Source organism: Vidua chalybeata, chromosome 13 (genome assembly GCF_026979565.1).
Source record: "Vidua chalybeata isolate OUT-0048 chromosome 13, bVidCha1 merged haplotype, whole genome shotgun sequence".
In the NCBI taxonomy this organism is placed as follows: domain Eukaryota; kingdom Metazoa; phylum Chordata; class Aves; order Passeriformes; family Viduidae; genus Vidua; species Vidua chalybeata.
Window position 1 is genome coordinate 2232960 of NC_071542.1, and position 16009 is coordinate 2248968.

Genomic DNA, 16009 nt, shown 5'->3' on the forward strand with positions numbered 1-16009 from the left:
GAAGAGCTGTGGGACTCCCCCTCAAGCTCAAAAAAACCCCACAAATTGATTTTTGTGGTTTTTTTTTTTTTTTTGCCCTTCAGCACAGCAGTTGTGTGAGGTGTGGGTGCCCAGCCCAGGGAGGTGATTCCTGCCCGGGATTAGGATGGATTAATCCGTGCTGGAGTGGAATTCCAGCTCAGGAATGGGGTTCTGGATGCAGCGGGGAGGAGCTGCCCTGCACAGGTTATTTCTGGCCCTATAATCCCAGCAGTGTCAGTAGGGCCCTGAGATCAAACCTCCTCAGGGAGAGGGAGGAGCTGGGCTCTGCTGGAGCCCATCCTCATCCCAGCTCCCAGGGCTTTTGGGGAGAAATGGGAAATTGTGTTTCCTGGGGGGCACTTCCCTCATAAGCCATAAAAAAGCCATAAAAAAGCCAAGGCAATTGCACAATTTACCAAACCCCTCGGAAAGCATGGGTGGCAAAGGCATTGCAGGGAAATGTCAGCTTCCAGCAGCCCCTGCCATGCCGTGGAAAATGCAGCTTGGGGCTCTCAGGAAGCTGGGCTGAATCCCTCCCAAGCAGATTTCCTTCCACGGGGCATTTGTCCCTCCTCTCCCAGAGGTTTTTCCAGGGATTGAACCACCTCATGCCCAGCAAAGGCAGGAACTGTTCTCTGCTCTCCCCATTCCTGCTCCTCCCTGGCAGGGAAGAACCCCCAGCCAGCAGGCACTGCTTTAATCCCTTGTTGAAGGGAATACAGGAATGTTTAGTGCTGCAGCTGGGGACTAGACAAGAATCCCTCCAAAGCAGAAAGAGCCAGGGCAGGAGGCTCCTGGGAGCTGCCCAAAAAATCCACGTTAACAACTAAGAAGCCATTCCCTGGAAAGCAGTGGGAAGGGGTTCAGCTGCAGCACAGGAAGCAGAGTCTGAGCAGGCAGCAATTGCTATTTCTCTGCAGCAGCTGAAGATCTCAAGAAATTGCTTGGGAAAAAATACCTCTAAAAATGCAGTTTTTAACCAGGAGCTCAATGTGCACAGCAGAGGAAATCTACTGCACAAAGTGTGGCATCTCTGCTGCTTTTTAATCCATTTCTTCCTGCTTTCCTCTTCCCTGTGCCTGGAATTCCATCATTCTGCTGCTTTGGATGCACTGAGCAGGGGCTGCAATTCTCTCCCGCTCTGGAGAGCCTCAGCTTGGGATAATTAAAGCATCTCTAACCCCATGTCCAGCAGCAGGGCCAGGATTTCACACATCAAGCAGTTTAACCTCTGGTTTAGGCTCCAGAACGTGCTGGAAATGTGTTATCCCCTGTGCTGCTGCCATTTCCTGTGCTCACATAGGAATTATTTTTGTGGCTGAGCAGCTTCTCCTCAGCCTCTGTTACATAATCCCCAATTCAGCAAAGGGCATTTCTTCTGAAAGGTCGCTGCATGAAAATGTCCTTTCCCTCCCTCACGAGGACGTGGAGCAGCTCCTGCTCTTGCAGGGTGAATAAAAGGGGGAAAAGCAGCTTTGCTGGAGAGAAGTGGGATCAGTCTCCTGTCAAACACATTTGTTGGATCAGGAAAGGTCAGGGGAGAACGGGGGAGCGTTGGAAACCTTTGGTTATTTAAAACCCTTGCACCACGCCATTAGAGAGCCAGGCTGAGGATTTCACAGAGCTAATCTGACACAAAATCATTTTTATTCCCAACCTTTGGGGTGTTTTCAGTGGCTTTGAGACAAAAATGGAATGCTGTTTAAAATTTCTTGAGATCTTCAGCTGCTGCAGAGAAATAGCAATTGCTGCCTGCTCAGACTCTGCTTCCTGTGCTGCAGCTGAACCCCTTCCCACTGCTTTCCAGGGAATGGCTTCTTAGTTGTTAACGTGGATTTTTTGGGCAGCTCCCAGGAGCCTCCTGCCCTGGCTCTTTCTGCTTTGGAGGGATTCTTGTCTAGTCCCCAGCTACAGCACTAAACATTCCTGTATTCCCTTCAACAAGGGATTAAAGCAGTGCCTGCTGGCTGGGGGTTCTTCCCTGCCAGGGAGGAGCAGGAATGGGGAGAGCAGAGAACAGTTCCTGCCTTTGCTGGGCATGAGGTGGTTCAATCCCTGGAAAAACCTCTGGGAGAGGAGGGACAAATGCCCCGTGGAAGGAAATCTGCTTGGGAGGGATTCAGCCCAGCTTCCTGAGAGCCCCAAGCTGCATTTTCCACGGCATGGCAGGGGCTGCTGGAAGCTGACATTTCCCTGCAATGCCTTTGCCACCCATGCTTTCCGAGGGGTTTGGTAAATTGTGCAATTGCCTTGGCTTTTTTATGGCTTATGAGGGAAGTGCCACCCAGGAAATACAATTGGTGTCTCCTGTGAGAGCTCCTCCAGCACTTCTCCACTGATATTCCTTAATATTTCCATTGGAATATGGGATAAAAATGTGCTTTTTGAGACACTGGGTTTGCTGTGGATCCGGGTTCACAGGTTGGTCAGAGCTGGCCCTGCTCCATCTTTATCCATCTATTATTTATTCCAGAGTCCTGACCCAAGTGTTTCAGGTAAATCAAGAGATTTTTCCATGCTTCCTGTTAAAGTGAATATTTGATATCAAGTCTGCAGCGAGATAAAAATTATTCTGCACCCAGGATGTCCCAGAAAAACAAACACTTCCATGAACTCCATCTCTTTAAATTCCCAAGGTGCAGAGCCCCGGAATTCTGTAGTTCACACTGAAGGCCTGGGAGCAGCTGGGCTCCACCAGCAGAGCTGGGGAGGGAAGGAGCTGGAAATTGGAGCTGGAGCTGTGGGGGACCCTTGGGGGCAGGCAGTGCCCACAGTGACATCCCAGGGGTCTGTCCCAGCTCCCTCCTGGGGCTGGGCTGCTTTATGGAACCAGGGAACTGCCAGGGCTTTGTTCTTCCTGGCCAAAATCTGGGGAAAATCTCCATTCCTGCTCTCCAGAAGGTGGCTGCAGCCAGGTGTGACACTGGTCATGAAGCCACAGTTTATAATAAACCCTGTCCTGGTTGTTATTCCCATGGGATATCCCAGCCTTGTCTCAATTCTCACCTGCACCCTTCAGGTGGGTTGTCACCTGAAATCCCTGGAATTGTGTTCTGAGCCCAGCCAGGAGGGGATTTGGGGGAAGGGAATTCCCTGGAGCTGGGGGAAGCGTGGCTGTCCTCCCAGGGCTGTTCCCATGGGCTGTGCTTGGATGTGTTTCCTCAGGGAATTGGGGCTGCTCAGACCAGGTTTTGCACCATAGAAGTGGCCATAAAATACCAGTTGTGTTTCGAAAGTGTGAAGGGAAGCATTCCTGTTTTTATTTCAGGGAAACATGGATAAAAACATCAGGTAGGGGGTTGTGGGAGGGTTTCAGGCTGATCTGAGGGGCTTGTGAGGCCAGAGGACCTTCCACAATCCTTTCCAAAATCCTGATTTATCCCCAGGAACTGATCCCTGTCTCCTTTTCCCTGTTCAGGAATTCTTTCCTGCCTAAATTCCTGATTTATGGAACTGATCCGTGTTCAGGAATCCTTTCCAGCCTGAATTCCTGATTTATCCCCAGGAACTGATCTCTTTGTCCTGTCCCTGAACATCAGAGTGTTTCACCTCTTCCAGCTGTCACTTTTTGTGTATTTAACTAATTTCCAAGATTTTCAGTGGATGAGAGCACTGGCAAGGAACAAAACGTCAATCAGGGTGTTTTTTCCAGCAGCACTCTGCCAAAGTGAGATTCCCCACCCTCAGAACTCTTTGGTGTTTAATTAAGAGAAGGAGTTAATTAGCCAGGGCACCTTATTAACACAGCCCAGCTGAGGGGGGGCAGCTCCTGCCTGGCATTTTCTGGGATATTCCCATCAAATTGTCAATGTGGGAATAAAGCAAAAAGAATCAGCTCATGTGAGGGCACAGCAGAGCTGAGCACTTCTTGGTGGGCCTTGCATTTTCCACCTGCACTTCTGTTCGTTTATTTGAAGAATTTAAAAGATCAGGCTGCATAATTGAGGGAAATAAAACCTCCAGAACTCTCCTAAAGGCCTGAGAGCAGTGAAATACAAAATTTTGATGTGCTGAGAGGTTTTCCAGGTGGATTTTTGCTGTAAAGACAGCCAAGCTTGAAATCATTCAGTCCCACAGAGTTACACTTTGTTTATTGTGGCTCCAGACTGAAAATCAGGTTTATTTTTGCACTTTAGCCTTGTAGATTCTCAGTTCTGAGCTTTGAACTGTGCTTTGTGCTTTCATTTAAGTGGGATTTAATTGATTTAATTCAACTTGAGCAGCAGCCTCAGGATGGGTGGGAGCATTATCCTGCTTTTTGGGGGTTCCTTGATTACATTGTGTTGGTTGGGATTGAAAACTTCCTTGGAAATCCTTTTATCATTTTAGTCCTAATCTGTCCATTCTTTGTGTGTCTTAAACCTGGTTTTTGCTGTCTTTGAACCTGGCTTAACATCTTTCCTCAACTTGGCTTTTAAGGCAAAGCACTTTTGTTTTTTAAACTCCTTTTTTACACCAGACTTAACTTGGGAAGATGAAAATTCTCCCTGCTCTGCTCCTCCAGGGCCATTCTCCTTAATTCTTTTGCACCTTGATGAAATTTGAGTTCCAGAAGGATATTTTAATTATTAAACAATAATTTCTGCAGTTCAGGGATGACTGCCTTGTGTATTCTTACCCTGGCAGATTTTACAAGAATTCCTGAGCTCTGAAAATCCTCTTTTTTCTCAGTGGGGATTTAATTTTCTTTCCCCAACACAATTTTTAAGGCAGAAATGGAAATGTGAGGAGCCCCTGGAATTCCAGTGGAATTCTGTGTGCAAACTGAAATGTTCCCCTGTTTTAGGGTATTAATTGCTCCTTGTATGCATCTACACCATTGGGGGATGAGATCAAATCCTGAATAAATAAATCACTTCCAGAAGGGGGTTTAGGTTAGTCCCAAATCTTTGGGGTTAAACTGAGCAGAGTCCCAAACCTCTGGGGTTTAAACAGAGCAGAGTCCCAAACCTCTGGGGTTTAAACAGAGCAGAGTCCCAAATCTTTGGGGTTAAACCGAGCAGAGTCCCAAATCTTTGGGTTTAAACCGAGCAGAGTCCCAAATCTTTGGGGTTAAACAGAGCAGAGTCCCAAATCTTTGGGGTTAAACCGAGCAGAGTCCCAAATCTTTGGGTTTAAACCGAGCAGAGTCCCAAATCTTTGGGTTTAAACCGAGCAGAGTCCCAAATCTTTGGGTTTAAACCGAGCAGAGTCCCAAATCTTTGGGTTTAAACCGAGCAGAGTCCCAAATCTTTGGGTTTAAACCGAGCACAGTCCCAAATCTTTGGGTTTAAACCGAGCACAGTCCCAAATCTCTGGGGTTAAACCGAGCACAGTCCCAAATCTCTGGGGTTAAACAGGGCACAATCCCAAATCTTTGGGGTTTAAAATGAGTAGTCCCAAATCTTTGGGTTTAAACATGGCACAGTCCTAGATCTCTGGGGTTAAACTGAGCAGAGTCCCAAATCTTTGGGGTTAAACAGAGCAGAGTGCCAAATCTTTAGGTTTAAACCAAGAACAGTCCTAAATCTTTGGGGTTAAACCGAGCACAGTCCCAGATCTTTGGGGTTAAACCGAGCGCAGTCCCAGATCTTTGGGGTTAAACCGAGCGCAGTCCCAGATCTTTGGGGTTAAACCGAGCATAGTCCCAGATCTTTGGGGTTAAACCGAGCGCAGTCCCAGATCTTTGGGGTTAAACCGAGTGCAGTCCCCAGTCTCTGTGGTTAAACCGAGCGCAGTCCCAGATCTTTGGGGTTAAACCGAGTGCAGTCCCCAGTCTCTGTGGTTAAACCGAGCACAGTCCCAGATCTTTGGGGTTAAACCGAGCGCAGTCCCTTGCGGCAGTCCTGCGCTTGTGTTTCTGTCTGGGTTTGGGATTTTGTGGTGCTGCTCTCTCTGGAGCAGGAGCAGAGCTGTGGGACAGGCCCAAGAAAGGCAAGGCTGGGCTCTGGCAGCTCCTGCGTCACTGGGACCTGCCCAGTGTCACCCGCTCCGTGCTGGGACAGCCCTGGAATCCACTGGCAGGGCCCAAAGGCAGCAGCACTTCCCTTCCCAGTTGCCCTGTGCTGCAGCCTTGGGAATAATTCACCTTTTTCCCCCCTTTTTTTGTTCTTTTTTTATGCATTCCTGCTTGGTGCTGGCAGATTGCAGCTCCTGGCTGGGTGTCAGCGTGGGCAGTGGCCCTCTGGAGCATCACCTTGCTCACTGCTGCTGTTTGAGAGTGGCTGGAAATGCAAAATATTAACCCAGAACTGTCCCTGGTAATTGAAATATTTGTTAATTTATGTATGGAGGCTGTTTGGCATCCCAGGGAGTGCTGGTCTTTGGGGTCAGTGCTGGTCATTTAGGGTGAAGGAGCGCTGGTCATTGGGGTCAGTGCTGGTCATTGGGGTCAGTGCTGGTCATTGGGGTCAGTGCTGGTCATTTAGGGTTAGGGAGCGCTGGTCATTGGGGTCAGTGCTGGTCATTGGGGTCAGTGCTGGTCATGGGGGTTGTGGCTGTTCATGATTGGGGTCTGTGGCTGTTGGTCATTAAAGGCTGTGGCCATTAGGGGGCTGTGGCTGCCAGTCACTGGGGGCCTGTGGCCGTTGGCCATTAGGGGGCTGTGGTCACTGGGGGCTTTGCCTGTGGCCATTTGTCACTGGGGGCTGTGGCCATTAGGGGGCTGTTTAATGAGTGCTCCAAGCCCACATTTCCATTTCCAAACCTCATTGATTTGCCTCTCATCCTAAAATAAGCCAGGAATGTGAGGACAGGGATGGCACAATCTGAGGACAGGGATGACAGGCTCCTGGTGAGTTTTCCTGGTGTGACACTGTCCCTCCCCACGCTGCTGATGTCCCCTGCCCTAGCACAGCACCAGGACGGGTTTTGCTGCATAATCTGTCTGGCCAGCTGTGTCCTAATCCTGCAGTTTTAGGAGGGGCCTGGGGGAGGGCCTGGTGTTGAGGCACTGCTATTCTCATAAATATCTTTGGAAATAGGATTGAAGGACAATTTAATGTGTGTGTGTGTGCTCCCAGCAGGGCTCTGAGGCGGGTAAGTACGGAGGATTTAGGATATCCAGAATCTCCTATACTGTGGCCTGAGCACGGGTGTCAGCCCTCTCCACAACGTGGGAACTGCTGAGGGTCCTTTGTGGGTTCCTAACAAAACACCCTTTTGGTTGTGAGCGTTCATTCCGCTGAAATTCCCTTTCCCAGAGCTGGGCTGATCAGGAAAATGGGTCACTTGTATCCTGGGGGATTCCATGCCCTGGAGTCCTGAATAGATGGGAGAGGAGGTCAGAGCAGAGCTCACAACTGGCACAGGTTTGGCATTTTACCCCTGGTGCCCTGGGGGTGGGTCAGGTAAAGAGACCTCCTCAGGGAGCAGATCCCTGACCAGGGACACTTAACCCTGGCACACCTGAGCTTCCCAGGGCTGGAAATCCCACGGGGAGGGTGCCAGGGGCAGCTGCCAGGCAAGGGAGGAGCAGCAGGGATACCGGGAATTCCTGCCCTGCAGCCCTGGCCACTGCCAGTACCATGGGTGTCCTCAAGCTGTGTCACTGCCAGTGCCATGGATGTTCCCAAGCTGTGTCACTGCCAGTACTATGGGTGTCCCCAAGCCACCATGGGTGTCCCCAAGCTGTGTCACTGCCAGTGCCATGGATGTCCCCCCAGCCGTGTCACTGCTGGTGCCATGGGTGTGTCACTGCCAGTGCCCTGGGTGTCCCCAAGCCGTGTCACTGTGTCACTGCCAATGCCCTGGGTGTGTCACTGCCGGTGCTCTGGGTGTCCCCCAGCCGTGTCACTGCTGATGCCATGTCTCTAACTGTGTTTTCTGCCCCGCTGCTGTGTTGTGTGTGAGCTCTGTTGTTTTCTGCCGCTCTGTCACTGCGTTTCTGCTGCCCCTCCCTGCAGCCGGGTTTGTCAAGTCGCCCATGTCAGAAACTAAGCTCACGGGGGACGCCTTTGAACTGTACTGTGATGTGGTTGGGAACCCCACTCCAGAGATCCAGTGGTGGTATGCGGAAGTCAACCGGGCTGAGGCTTTCAAACAGCTGTGGGATGGCGCTCGGAAGCGCCGTGTCACCATTAACACTGCCTACGGGGCCAATGGGGTGAGTGTGCTGAGAGTAACCCGCCTTACCTTGGAAGACTCTGGGACTTACGAGTGCAGGGCCAGCAACGATCCCAGGAGGAATGACTTGAGGCAAAATCCCTCCATTACGTGGATTCGAGCCCAGGCTACTATAAGCGTCCTGCAGAGTGAGTCCGGCCCCCAGTAGTGGCACTGTAGTGTCTAGAGGCAGTCTGGTGACCCCGCCCCCGTGTCCCCACCCTCTGCCACCCTGTCCTGTCCTCCCGACCGCGGGTTGCTCCTCCTCGCCTGTAGTGCTGACCCTGTGTGCCACCCGTGTCTCTTCTCCTTAGGACAAAGCACTCGGGAAAACCTCGGGATGTGTGGTAGAGCTTCCGTGTGAAACCAGCCCGCTGTCGGATTTGTGTTTGTTCCCTCCTCCCTTTAGTTTTGTAGGAGGTTTCCAGCCTCCCTGGCTTCTCCACCAGTGCCTTTCTCTTTGATTTCCATGATCTTCCCATCTCTAACCGTTTTATTTTGATTTCTTCTGTTCTCTTGGAATTTCTGGGAATGCCTCCTCACCTGGTTTTGGTTACATATCTGCTTCTGGATAAATCCTTCCCTTTCAGTTCCACGTGACCTTTCGTGTTTGGAATTTTCCATGAAGTTGTGGTGTTTCTTTTCCTTCCTGGCCAGCAGCATGTTCCTAAGCAGTTCTCTGATGCAGCAGCACTGAGGAGATGCAGCCATTCCTAATCCAGCCTGTGGGAGCAGGGGGGAACGTCCTGCCTAGTGCTGAGCCCAAACTTGAGCTCAGTGACTCCATCCAGGGTGCAGCTCCTGGCAGCAGCAGAGCTCTGACAGCAGAGGTTGTGTTTGGCCCAGAATTGCTTTTTGTTCTTGCTTGTGGCAAGGCTTTCCTGCCTTCACTCTGCTTTTCAGCCCAGGTGGATTTGGGAGTTCATACGGTTAGATTCCGTAGAGAATAATATTGGGCCAGATGTAAAACTTGCATTTGCCTAAGGAAATGGCTGCTGAGTTACAGGTGGAATTAAATCTGCAGTGTGCAGGTACAGGAGAACTTGTTTTGGATGGTTTCTCAGTGCCCTCAGCTGACAGAAGAGCAGAGCAAAAGTGTGGTCTTGCTCCTGTGCTCTGTGCACAAACAGCCCTTTAATGCCCTACTGGGTACAAAATTCTGTATCTTGATTTTTTTATTTGGGTACTTTCAAAAATCCCCCCCAAAGCTGTCCCCGAAGCCTGGTGCTGCCGTGGGCACTGCTGGATCAGAGACCTTCCCTCTGGAAATGGAAACAGCCTTGGTGCACGTGGAGAAATGGCTGGTGACCCCGGTGCTGTGGAGTGACCGCGGTTACACCGGGGCCCTGAGCTGGAGCTGCTCAGCTCAGCCCACCCCTCGGCCCTCCCGTGTCCTTTGGGCTCCCAAAGGACTGGAATGCTTGCATGGCCTCCAGCAGCAGCTCTGCCATCCTGGGAACGCTGCTGCAAACGTGTCTGCTAGGGAGTGCTGTGTGCTGGAGAGAGCCCCGTGCCCTGCAGAGCCTGCCCTGGGACAGTCCAGGAGCTCCAGAGCGGCTCTGGGGGACACAATCCTGCTGCTGTGCAGAGCCAGCCTTTGGCAGCACAGATGTGTCCCTGTGGTCAGGGCGTTCCCTCCCTCAGGCCCCTGGCACGGAGCTGCTGCAGGCAGGAGCTGCTGCAGGCAGGAGCTGCTGCAGGCACTGCAGTTCAGCCTCTCCTCCCCTCCCAGTTTGTTCCAGCTGCTGCTGCTGAGTGGGAGCTGCCTCCTGAGTGCCTTGTGTGGGATCTCGCTGCTCTGGGGTTCTGCTGTGCAGGGAAATATGGAACAAACCCCTGAGTGCCTTCCTGTGTGTGCTGGGACAGCCGAGCTGCTCCTGCTGGGAGAAGGAGCCCGTGGACATCGGCGCCTGCCTGAGCCTGCTGAAGGCAGAGGAAAGCGGGCACGAGGTTCCCAAGGTGTCCCTGGAAGTGGAGCCCCTTCCCAGAGCCTGCCCAGGTGGCCTCAGCTGCTCCATTCCATTTGTCTGGGAAATGGGAATTGTGTGGCTCAGTGGAGTTGGAGTTTCCAGCTGCTGCCCTGCTGTGACACCAAAGCCCCACAGAGCACAGGCTCCGTCCTGGCCTCTGCAGAGATCAACTTGCTTCTGAAAATCTGGCACCCAGGAACCACCGTCTGCCTTCCACCTCATTCCGGATTTGGAACCAGAATTTCACTTGCTGGGGTTTTTTTTTAGTTGCTTTGCTTGGGTTTTAACTGTAAAAGCTGAGCTTACATAAAATGGGCACTTCAAGTGATGTGTAAAAGGTGATTTTCTAGGTGAGCATCCCCCTTTGGCTGCTGCTGTCCCAGTATTCCAGTTGCAGTTTGTCTCCTGCAATTAAATGAGGAGACTGATCCATCAATTTGCTTTCTAAATAACCAAATCAAAGTAACATAAATGCAGGTGAAGCTGGAAATGAGATGTACAGCTGCCTTCAGTTCTGCTAAACTAAAACTGAAAAGGTTGCAGGTCAGTCACGGAGTTACTATTTCAGACATGCTCCAGAAATATTCCGAGAGCTCTGTCAGTGTTTTTGTGGGAATGCAGATGAACTCTTTGGGGGTGGAAAAGCACACGGGGCAGGCCAGGAATGGTGCACGATATGGGAATAACACAACAATTTAGGGCCCAAACAAACCTTGAAAGGATAAAATGCCCAGCGTGAGAGAAAGGAGGCAGAAAGAGAGTGAAAAATGTGGTAATACAAACAGCAACTGCAGTGTTGCTGCAGTTAAAGAATGATTTAAAGAACTGGATTTCCAAGAAGGAGATCCAGGACTGGAATGCTGCAGGTTATCAGAGGATGGGTATTTTTCCTCCCTGGGCAGTAATCTAAGGATGTGCCATGGGATACAGGGATGTTCCTTCCCTGTGTGGAAAGCTGGGATGGTTCTGACACACAATTGGGATTTTCTATTCTCTCGTTGTGTTTCATAACCTGCATTCCAGAGGCTCCATGGATCATAATTTATATCCCAAACTGTTGCCACAGGGCACAACAGTTTGCAGAATCCAAACTGCTTGCATGACTTGCAGAAATCAGGGAGAGTCTGCTGCTTCCTCAGCCCCCTGCATCCAGAGGGGAATCTGGAATCAGTCAGGAATTCATCCCAGGCAGGGCACGCAGCAGCATTTCCACACAGAGCCTCTGGGGTGGCCTGCAGGCCAAGCTGATACTAAAACCATTTTTTTGGGGAAGACTAACAGCAGAAATTGTGAAATTCTTAAGCTGCCATCCTGTGTGAGGTGGTTTTTCACAGAATGCTTCAGACCCGAGGTGAGACACAGGCCCTGCAGCAGAATGGTCTTTTTGCCAAGTTTGAGAAGCAGATTCTGTGACAGAGAATCAGCAGTGAGCTGTGTGTGCTGGAGAGCAGCAGCAGCTGAAGGCAGCGTGGTTCTCAAACAGTAGGACAGTGCCCTCATTGATTTTAGCACTTCTGAAAGGCTTTGCCCTAAAGAATGGGAATTTGGTGATGCCAGGTGAGGCTGTGGAGTGGAACAGCCCCAAAGCAGCCAGCAAAGAGCAGAACTCCTGGGCTCTGCTCATGCACTGGGGCTGGTTTTGTTCTTTATGTTTGTGCTCAAGGTTGCTTCAGGCACAAACCAGTTGCAGCTGTGATTTTAGCCTGCTGTGTACCCTTACATTTCCCTGTCAGGTTTTGGGTGCTGCTCTCCCTCAGCCTCCTGCCTTCCCCAGTTCCACACAGCAGGGAAGTTGTGCCGTGTGGAATCTCCTGGGTGCACCTGGGCCCACAGCAGCCTTTGGCCAGGGGCAAATCCAGAATATTACCGAGAAGCCTAAATTTGAGCGCTGTTTATATAAAAAATGGGTTTGTTTGAAACCTCAAGGAGAAGAATTCACAGAATGACCAGGTTGGAAGAGACCTTCAAGATCATCGAGTCCAACCCAGCCCCAACACCCCAACTGAACCCTGGCACCCAGTGCCACATCCAGGCTTTGTTAAACACATCCAGGGATGGGGACCCTACCACCTCCAGAACTTTATCACTCTTTCTGTAAATAACTTTTTCCTAATATCCAACCTGTATTTCCCTTGGGGCAGTTGAGGCTGTGTCCTCTGGTTCTGTCAGTTCTTGGAGAAAGAGCCCAGCCCCACCTGGCCACAACCACCTTTCAGAGAGCTGCAGAGTGATAAGGTCAAAGAGCGATAAGAACCAAGTGCCAGCCAGCAAGAAGCTTCTGGAGGAGTAACTGAGGCCTCCCGTGCAGCCCCAGGAGTTTGTTTGGGGAGCACAGAGTGTGTCAGGAGTGCTGGTGTTACCTACCTGATGTGTGGGGATTCCCAAGAAACCATTAACCCCTTCTGTCTCTCCCCAGGAGCGCGGCCCCGGGGCGCCGCCGCGCCAGCTCCGAGCTCTTTGGTTTGGTTGTGCTTCCTCCGTGTGTCCCGCAGTGCCATCCCCCGTGTGGTGCCCTCCCCTCCCGCCCCCCCTGTGCCACGTAGAGTAGCTGGCACTGTCCCCAGGGGCCGGGCGCTGAGGGCTGTCCCTGCCTTGCAGAGCCGCGGATCAACGCCAGCGAGGACGTGGTGCTGCACGTGGCTGGCGTGGCCGTCACGCTGCAGTGCAACCTGACCAGCAGCCCCAGCCCCCTGGCCGCCAGCTACTGGGTGAAGAACGGCGAGGAGATCCCGGGCACCAGGAAAGCCTCCAACACCACCGAGTACAGGTGGGTGCTGGGCTCAGCCAGGGCAGCAGGGCACACTCGCTGTTCCACAGCGGTAGCTTGAGTCAAACTCTGTCAGTTCTGAGCTCTTCTCCAGGGTTCATGGATGGGTCTGTTGCTGCCCATTGTCCTGGAGCCCAAATTCCCAGCTGGAATGAGAAATGGGAATGGGCAGGGATGGTGTTCCTGAGGTGTGGGTAGGCTGGGCTCAGCCAGGGGACAAGGGCACACCCGCTGTTCCTTCCCACAGCGGTGGCTCTGTAAAACTCTGTCAGTTCTGAGCTCTTCTCCAGGGTTCATGGATGGGTCTGTTGCTGCCCATTGTCCTGGAGCCCAAAATCCCAGCTGGAATGAGAAATGGGAATGGGCAGGGATGGTGGTCCTGAGGTGTGGGTGCCTGGGCTCAGCCAGGGGACAAGGGCACACCTGGTGTTCCCACAATGAGCTCCAGGGTGGATGAGCAAAACTGTAAATTCAGAGTTCTTCTCCAGGGTTCAAGCACACGCACAGCATGGGTTTGGTTTCCTTGGAGCGTGTGGGGTTTATCCTGCCCATCTCCTTAATGATGAGTCTGTTGCTGCACATCCTGCTGGAACCCAAAATCCCAGCTGGAATGAGAAATGGGAACGGGCAGGGATGGTGTTCTGAGATGTTCCTGAGGTGTGGGTGGGGTTGTTTGGTCACAGCACTGCTGTGGGATGATCCCAGACCTTGGCTGGAGCTGGTGGGATCCCCTGCAGCTCCCTTGGTTGTGCCCTCAGTCTGTTCCTGTGATTTTCTTGCCCTGTTTTTTCTTTCCATCCATTTTCCTCTTTGATGCACAGCAAATCCAACTTCCAGTTCCACGTTAAGCCAAGCTGAAGAGCACTTTAGCTTGGCTTTACTTTAGCTTGGTTTGAACCCCTGCTGGCAACTTGGTCCTAACAGTTTCTGTCTCTAGAGGGGCCCTTTTCCCCCTGCTTCACTGACACAGGACTAGGGGATGTTCCAGGTTTGCATGGCCTTTGCAAAGCAGCCTCTCATCCACAGCATTGTGGAAGCTGGGTTTTATCCTGATAATGATTTGTCCTTTAGTTTTCCCCTTTAGCTCACTTTGAATTACCTGGCTAATTTTGCAGTTTAAAATTGAGTGTCATTTCCTTCCCTAACCCCTTCCTGTCCCTCCCTCAGTGCAGCGTTCAGCTCTGGGCCTGAGCTCTGGGGGCTCTGCTTCCTTCAGGAGGAGTCACTGCATGGGACTGGTGCTCAGGGTTCCTGGGAATTGCACATCATTGCCCAGCAAGGGCCAGGCCGAGGCTGACTCCTGTCCCAAGCCAGGCTGGATTTTCCCTTCCAAATTCCTCTGTAAAGAAGGATTTAGGCTTGGCTTCAGCTTTAACTGCTGGGGAAGGAAGGAGTGAAGTGGGAGAGCACCACAGTCCCCTTGTCCCCAGGGAATGGGGGGACTGTGGGAGCTCCCAGCAATCCCAGGGACAGCTGTAGAAATCCCAGGTTTCCATTTGCAGAGTAGATCCTGAATTCCTGACCACTCCTGGGCTGCTTTGCTGATGCTGGAGTTCAGGCTCTCTCTGCTGTTTGGTTTTACTTTGGATCTGCCCCTTAACTATGCTTTGGTTACATTTAAAACCCAAGAATTCCAAGTTTTCTCAGTGAAAAGCAGCAGCAGTAGCTGTGGTTAACAGAGGGGGTTTACCTCCCCCATTTATTTATATTCTGGTTTATATGTTGGTTCATCTTTTGTATTCTGTTTATTTCCCTTAAACTCCCGGGCTCTTGTTTTTTCAGTCACTTTATTTTGCTGCAAGATGTTCTTGGTGCTTGGAGTTCAGAGCTGGGTACTTCTATCATCGAGAAAGCTCCAGAATTTAGAGATTAAACTGCTTCAATTAAAAATCCTGTCTCTTCCAGCACTGGCAGTGGAATGAACCTCTCCTAACCCTTCATGCAGCTCGGGGTGGCTGCTCCTGGCTGCCTGTGAAACCTTGAGCTGTGTCAGTTTGCAGCTCCTGAATGATTGATGGCAACCAGAGCCCGGGGAGAGTCAGACAGTTCCACCTTGTCCTTCCCCTCCTCGTTCTGAGCATCGCCTGCAGCGCCTTCCAACCAGCAGTGCTGAGCGTGCTTATTGAACTGCTCTGCATTGGAAAGTTGCTTATCTGAAATTAATTCACTTTATAACTCGAGATTTGGGTGTGTAAATGCTGTCAGCACTCAGACTGAAGTGAGCAGCTTTTTCCACGTGTCTCAGCAGTTTCCACGTGTCATTAACTGATTTTATTGCAGGGTTTGTGTTCTTCTGCGGGGGCTTTTTTGCTTGAATAAAAAAAGAATTAATAAAAAAGGAAAGGATAATAAATAAAAGAATTAATAAGAAATAAAATAATTAATAAAAAGGAATCATTAGAAAAGGAATAATTAATAGAAAAGGAATAATTCATAGAAAAGGAATTACTAAAAAAGGAGTCTTCTGGGGGAGGAAGCAGTGCCTCAGTGGGGGGGTGGGCGTGCCCTGGTTGCAGCAACAATGAAAGGGTGCAATTAAGGGGTGCTAATTGAGGTGCTGTGGGTGTGAGCAGCTGTGCTGTGTCCTGTCCCTGCAGGATCCTGAAGGCCCGAGCAGAGGAGTCGGGGGAGTACCTGTGCGTGTTCGTGTTCTCCGGCTCTCCCGTGGCCAACGCCACCATCGAAGTCAGAGGTACTGCTGGAGCTGTCACTGCCCCATTGTCCCCTCCCCTGGCCCTGCAGGTGGCACTCACTGCCTCCCTCATCGGCCCCACAGCAAAGGAAAGGCCTCCTCAGCATGCAGAGCCAGGCCTGGGTTAATAACCAGAAATAATAATTTATTATCCTAGATAAAAGCTCTGATTGTGAGGGAAAACCTGCACACGTTCAAGGAAGGAGCTCAGAGATAGGAGCAGCCGTGCATTTGTGGGCACTGAAACACCTCTGGGTCTTGGGCACCTCCAGGAGCATGAAATTAGAAATAAAAGCTGCAAAATGGGCAAGGTTTGCCACGAGTGTGGCTGTGGGGGAACCACAGAGCAGTGCTGGTGTCAGGGAATTCCCAGGGAATTCCCAGGGGGCTGCAGGGAGGGCTGAGGTTGGGAATTTGTGTGGAGTTTGGCGGGCCCTGGGATCCAGCTGGGAGGATCCATCACTCTCTGGGAAATGG

At 51.3% G+C, this 16009-nt stretch overlaps 1 protein-coding gene across 2 annotated transcripts in view; it reads left to right on the forward strand.

Annotated features, from left to right (window-relative positions):
• NPTN (neuroplastin) overlaps positions 1–16009 on the forward strand; it is a 42100-nt gene that overhangs the window by 9460 nt on the left and 16631 nt on the right. For both annotated transcript variants that reach the window (XM_053954834.1, XM_053954835.1), the window contains exons 2-3: positions 12672–12840; positions 15438–15532. In XM_053954834.1, coding sequence (XP_053810809.1) covers positions 12672–12840; positions 15438–15532 — 264 coding nt within the window. The remainder of the gene's footprint in view (positions 1–12671; positions 12841–15437; positions 15533–16009) is intronic.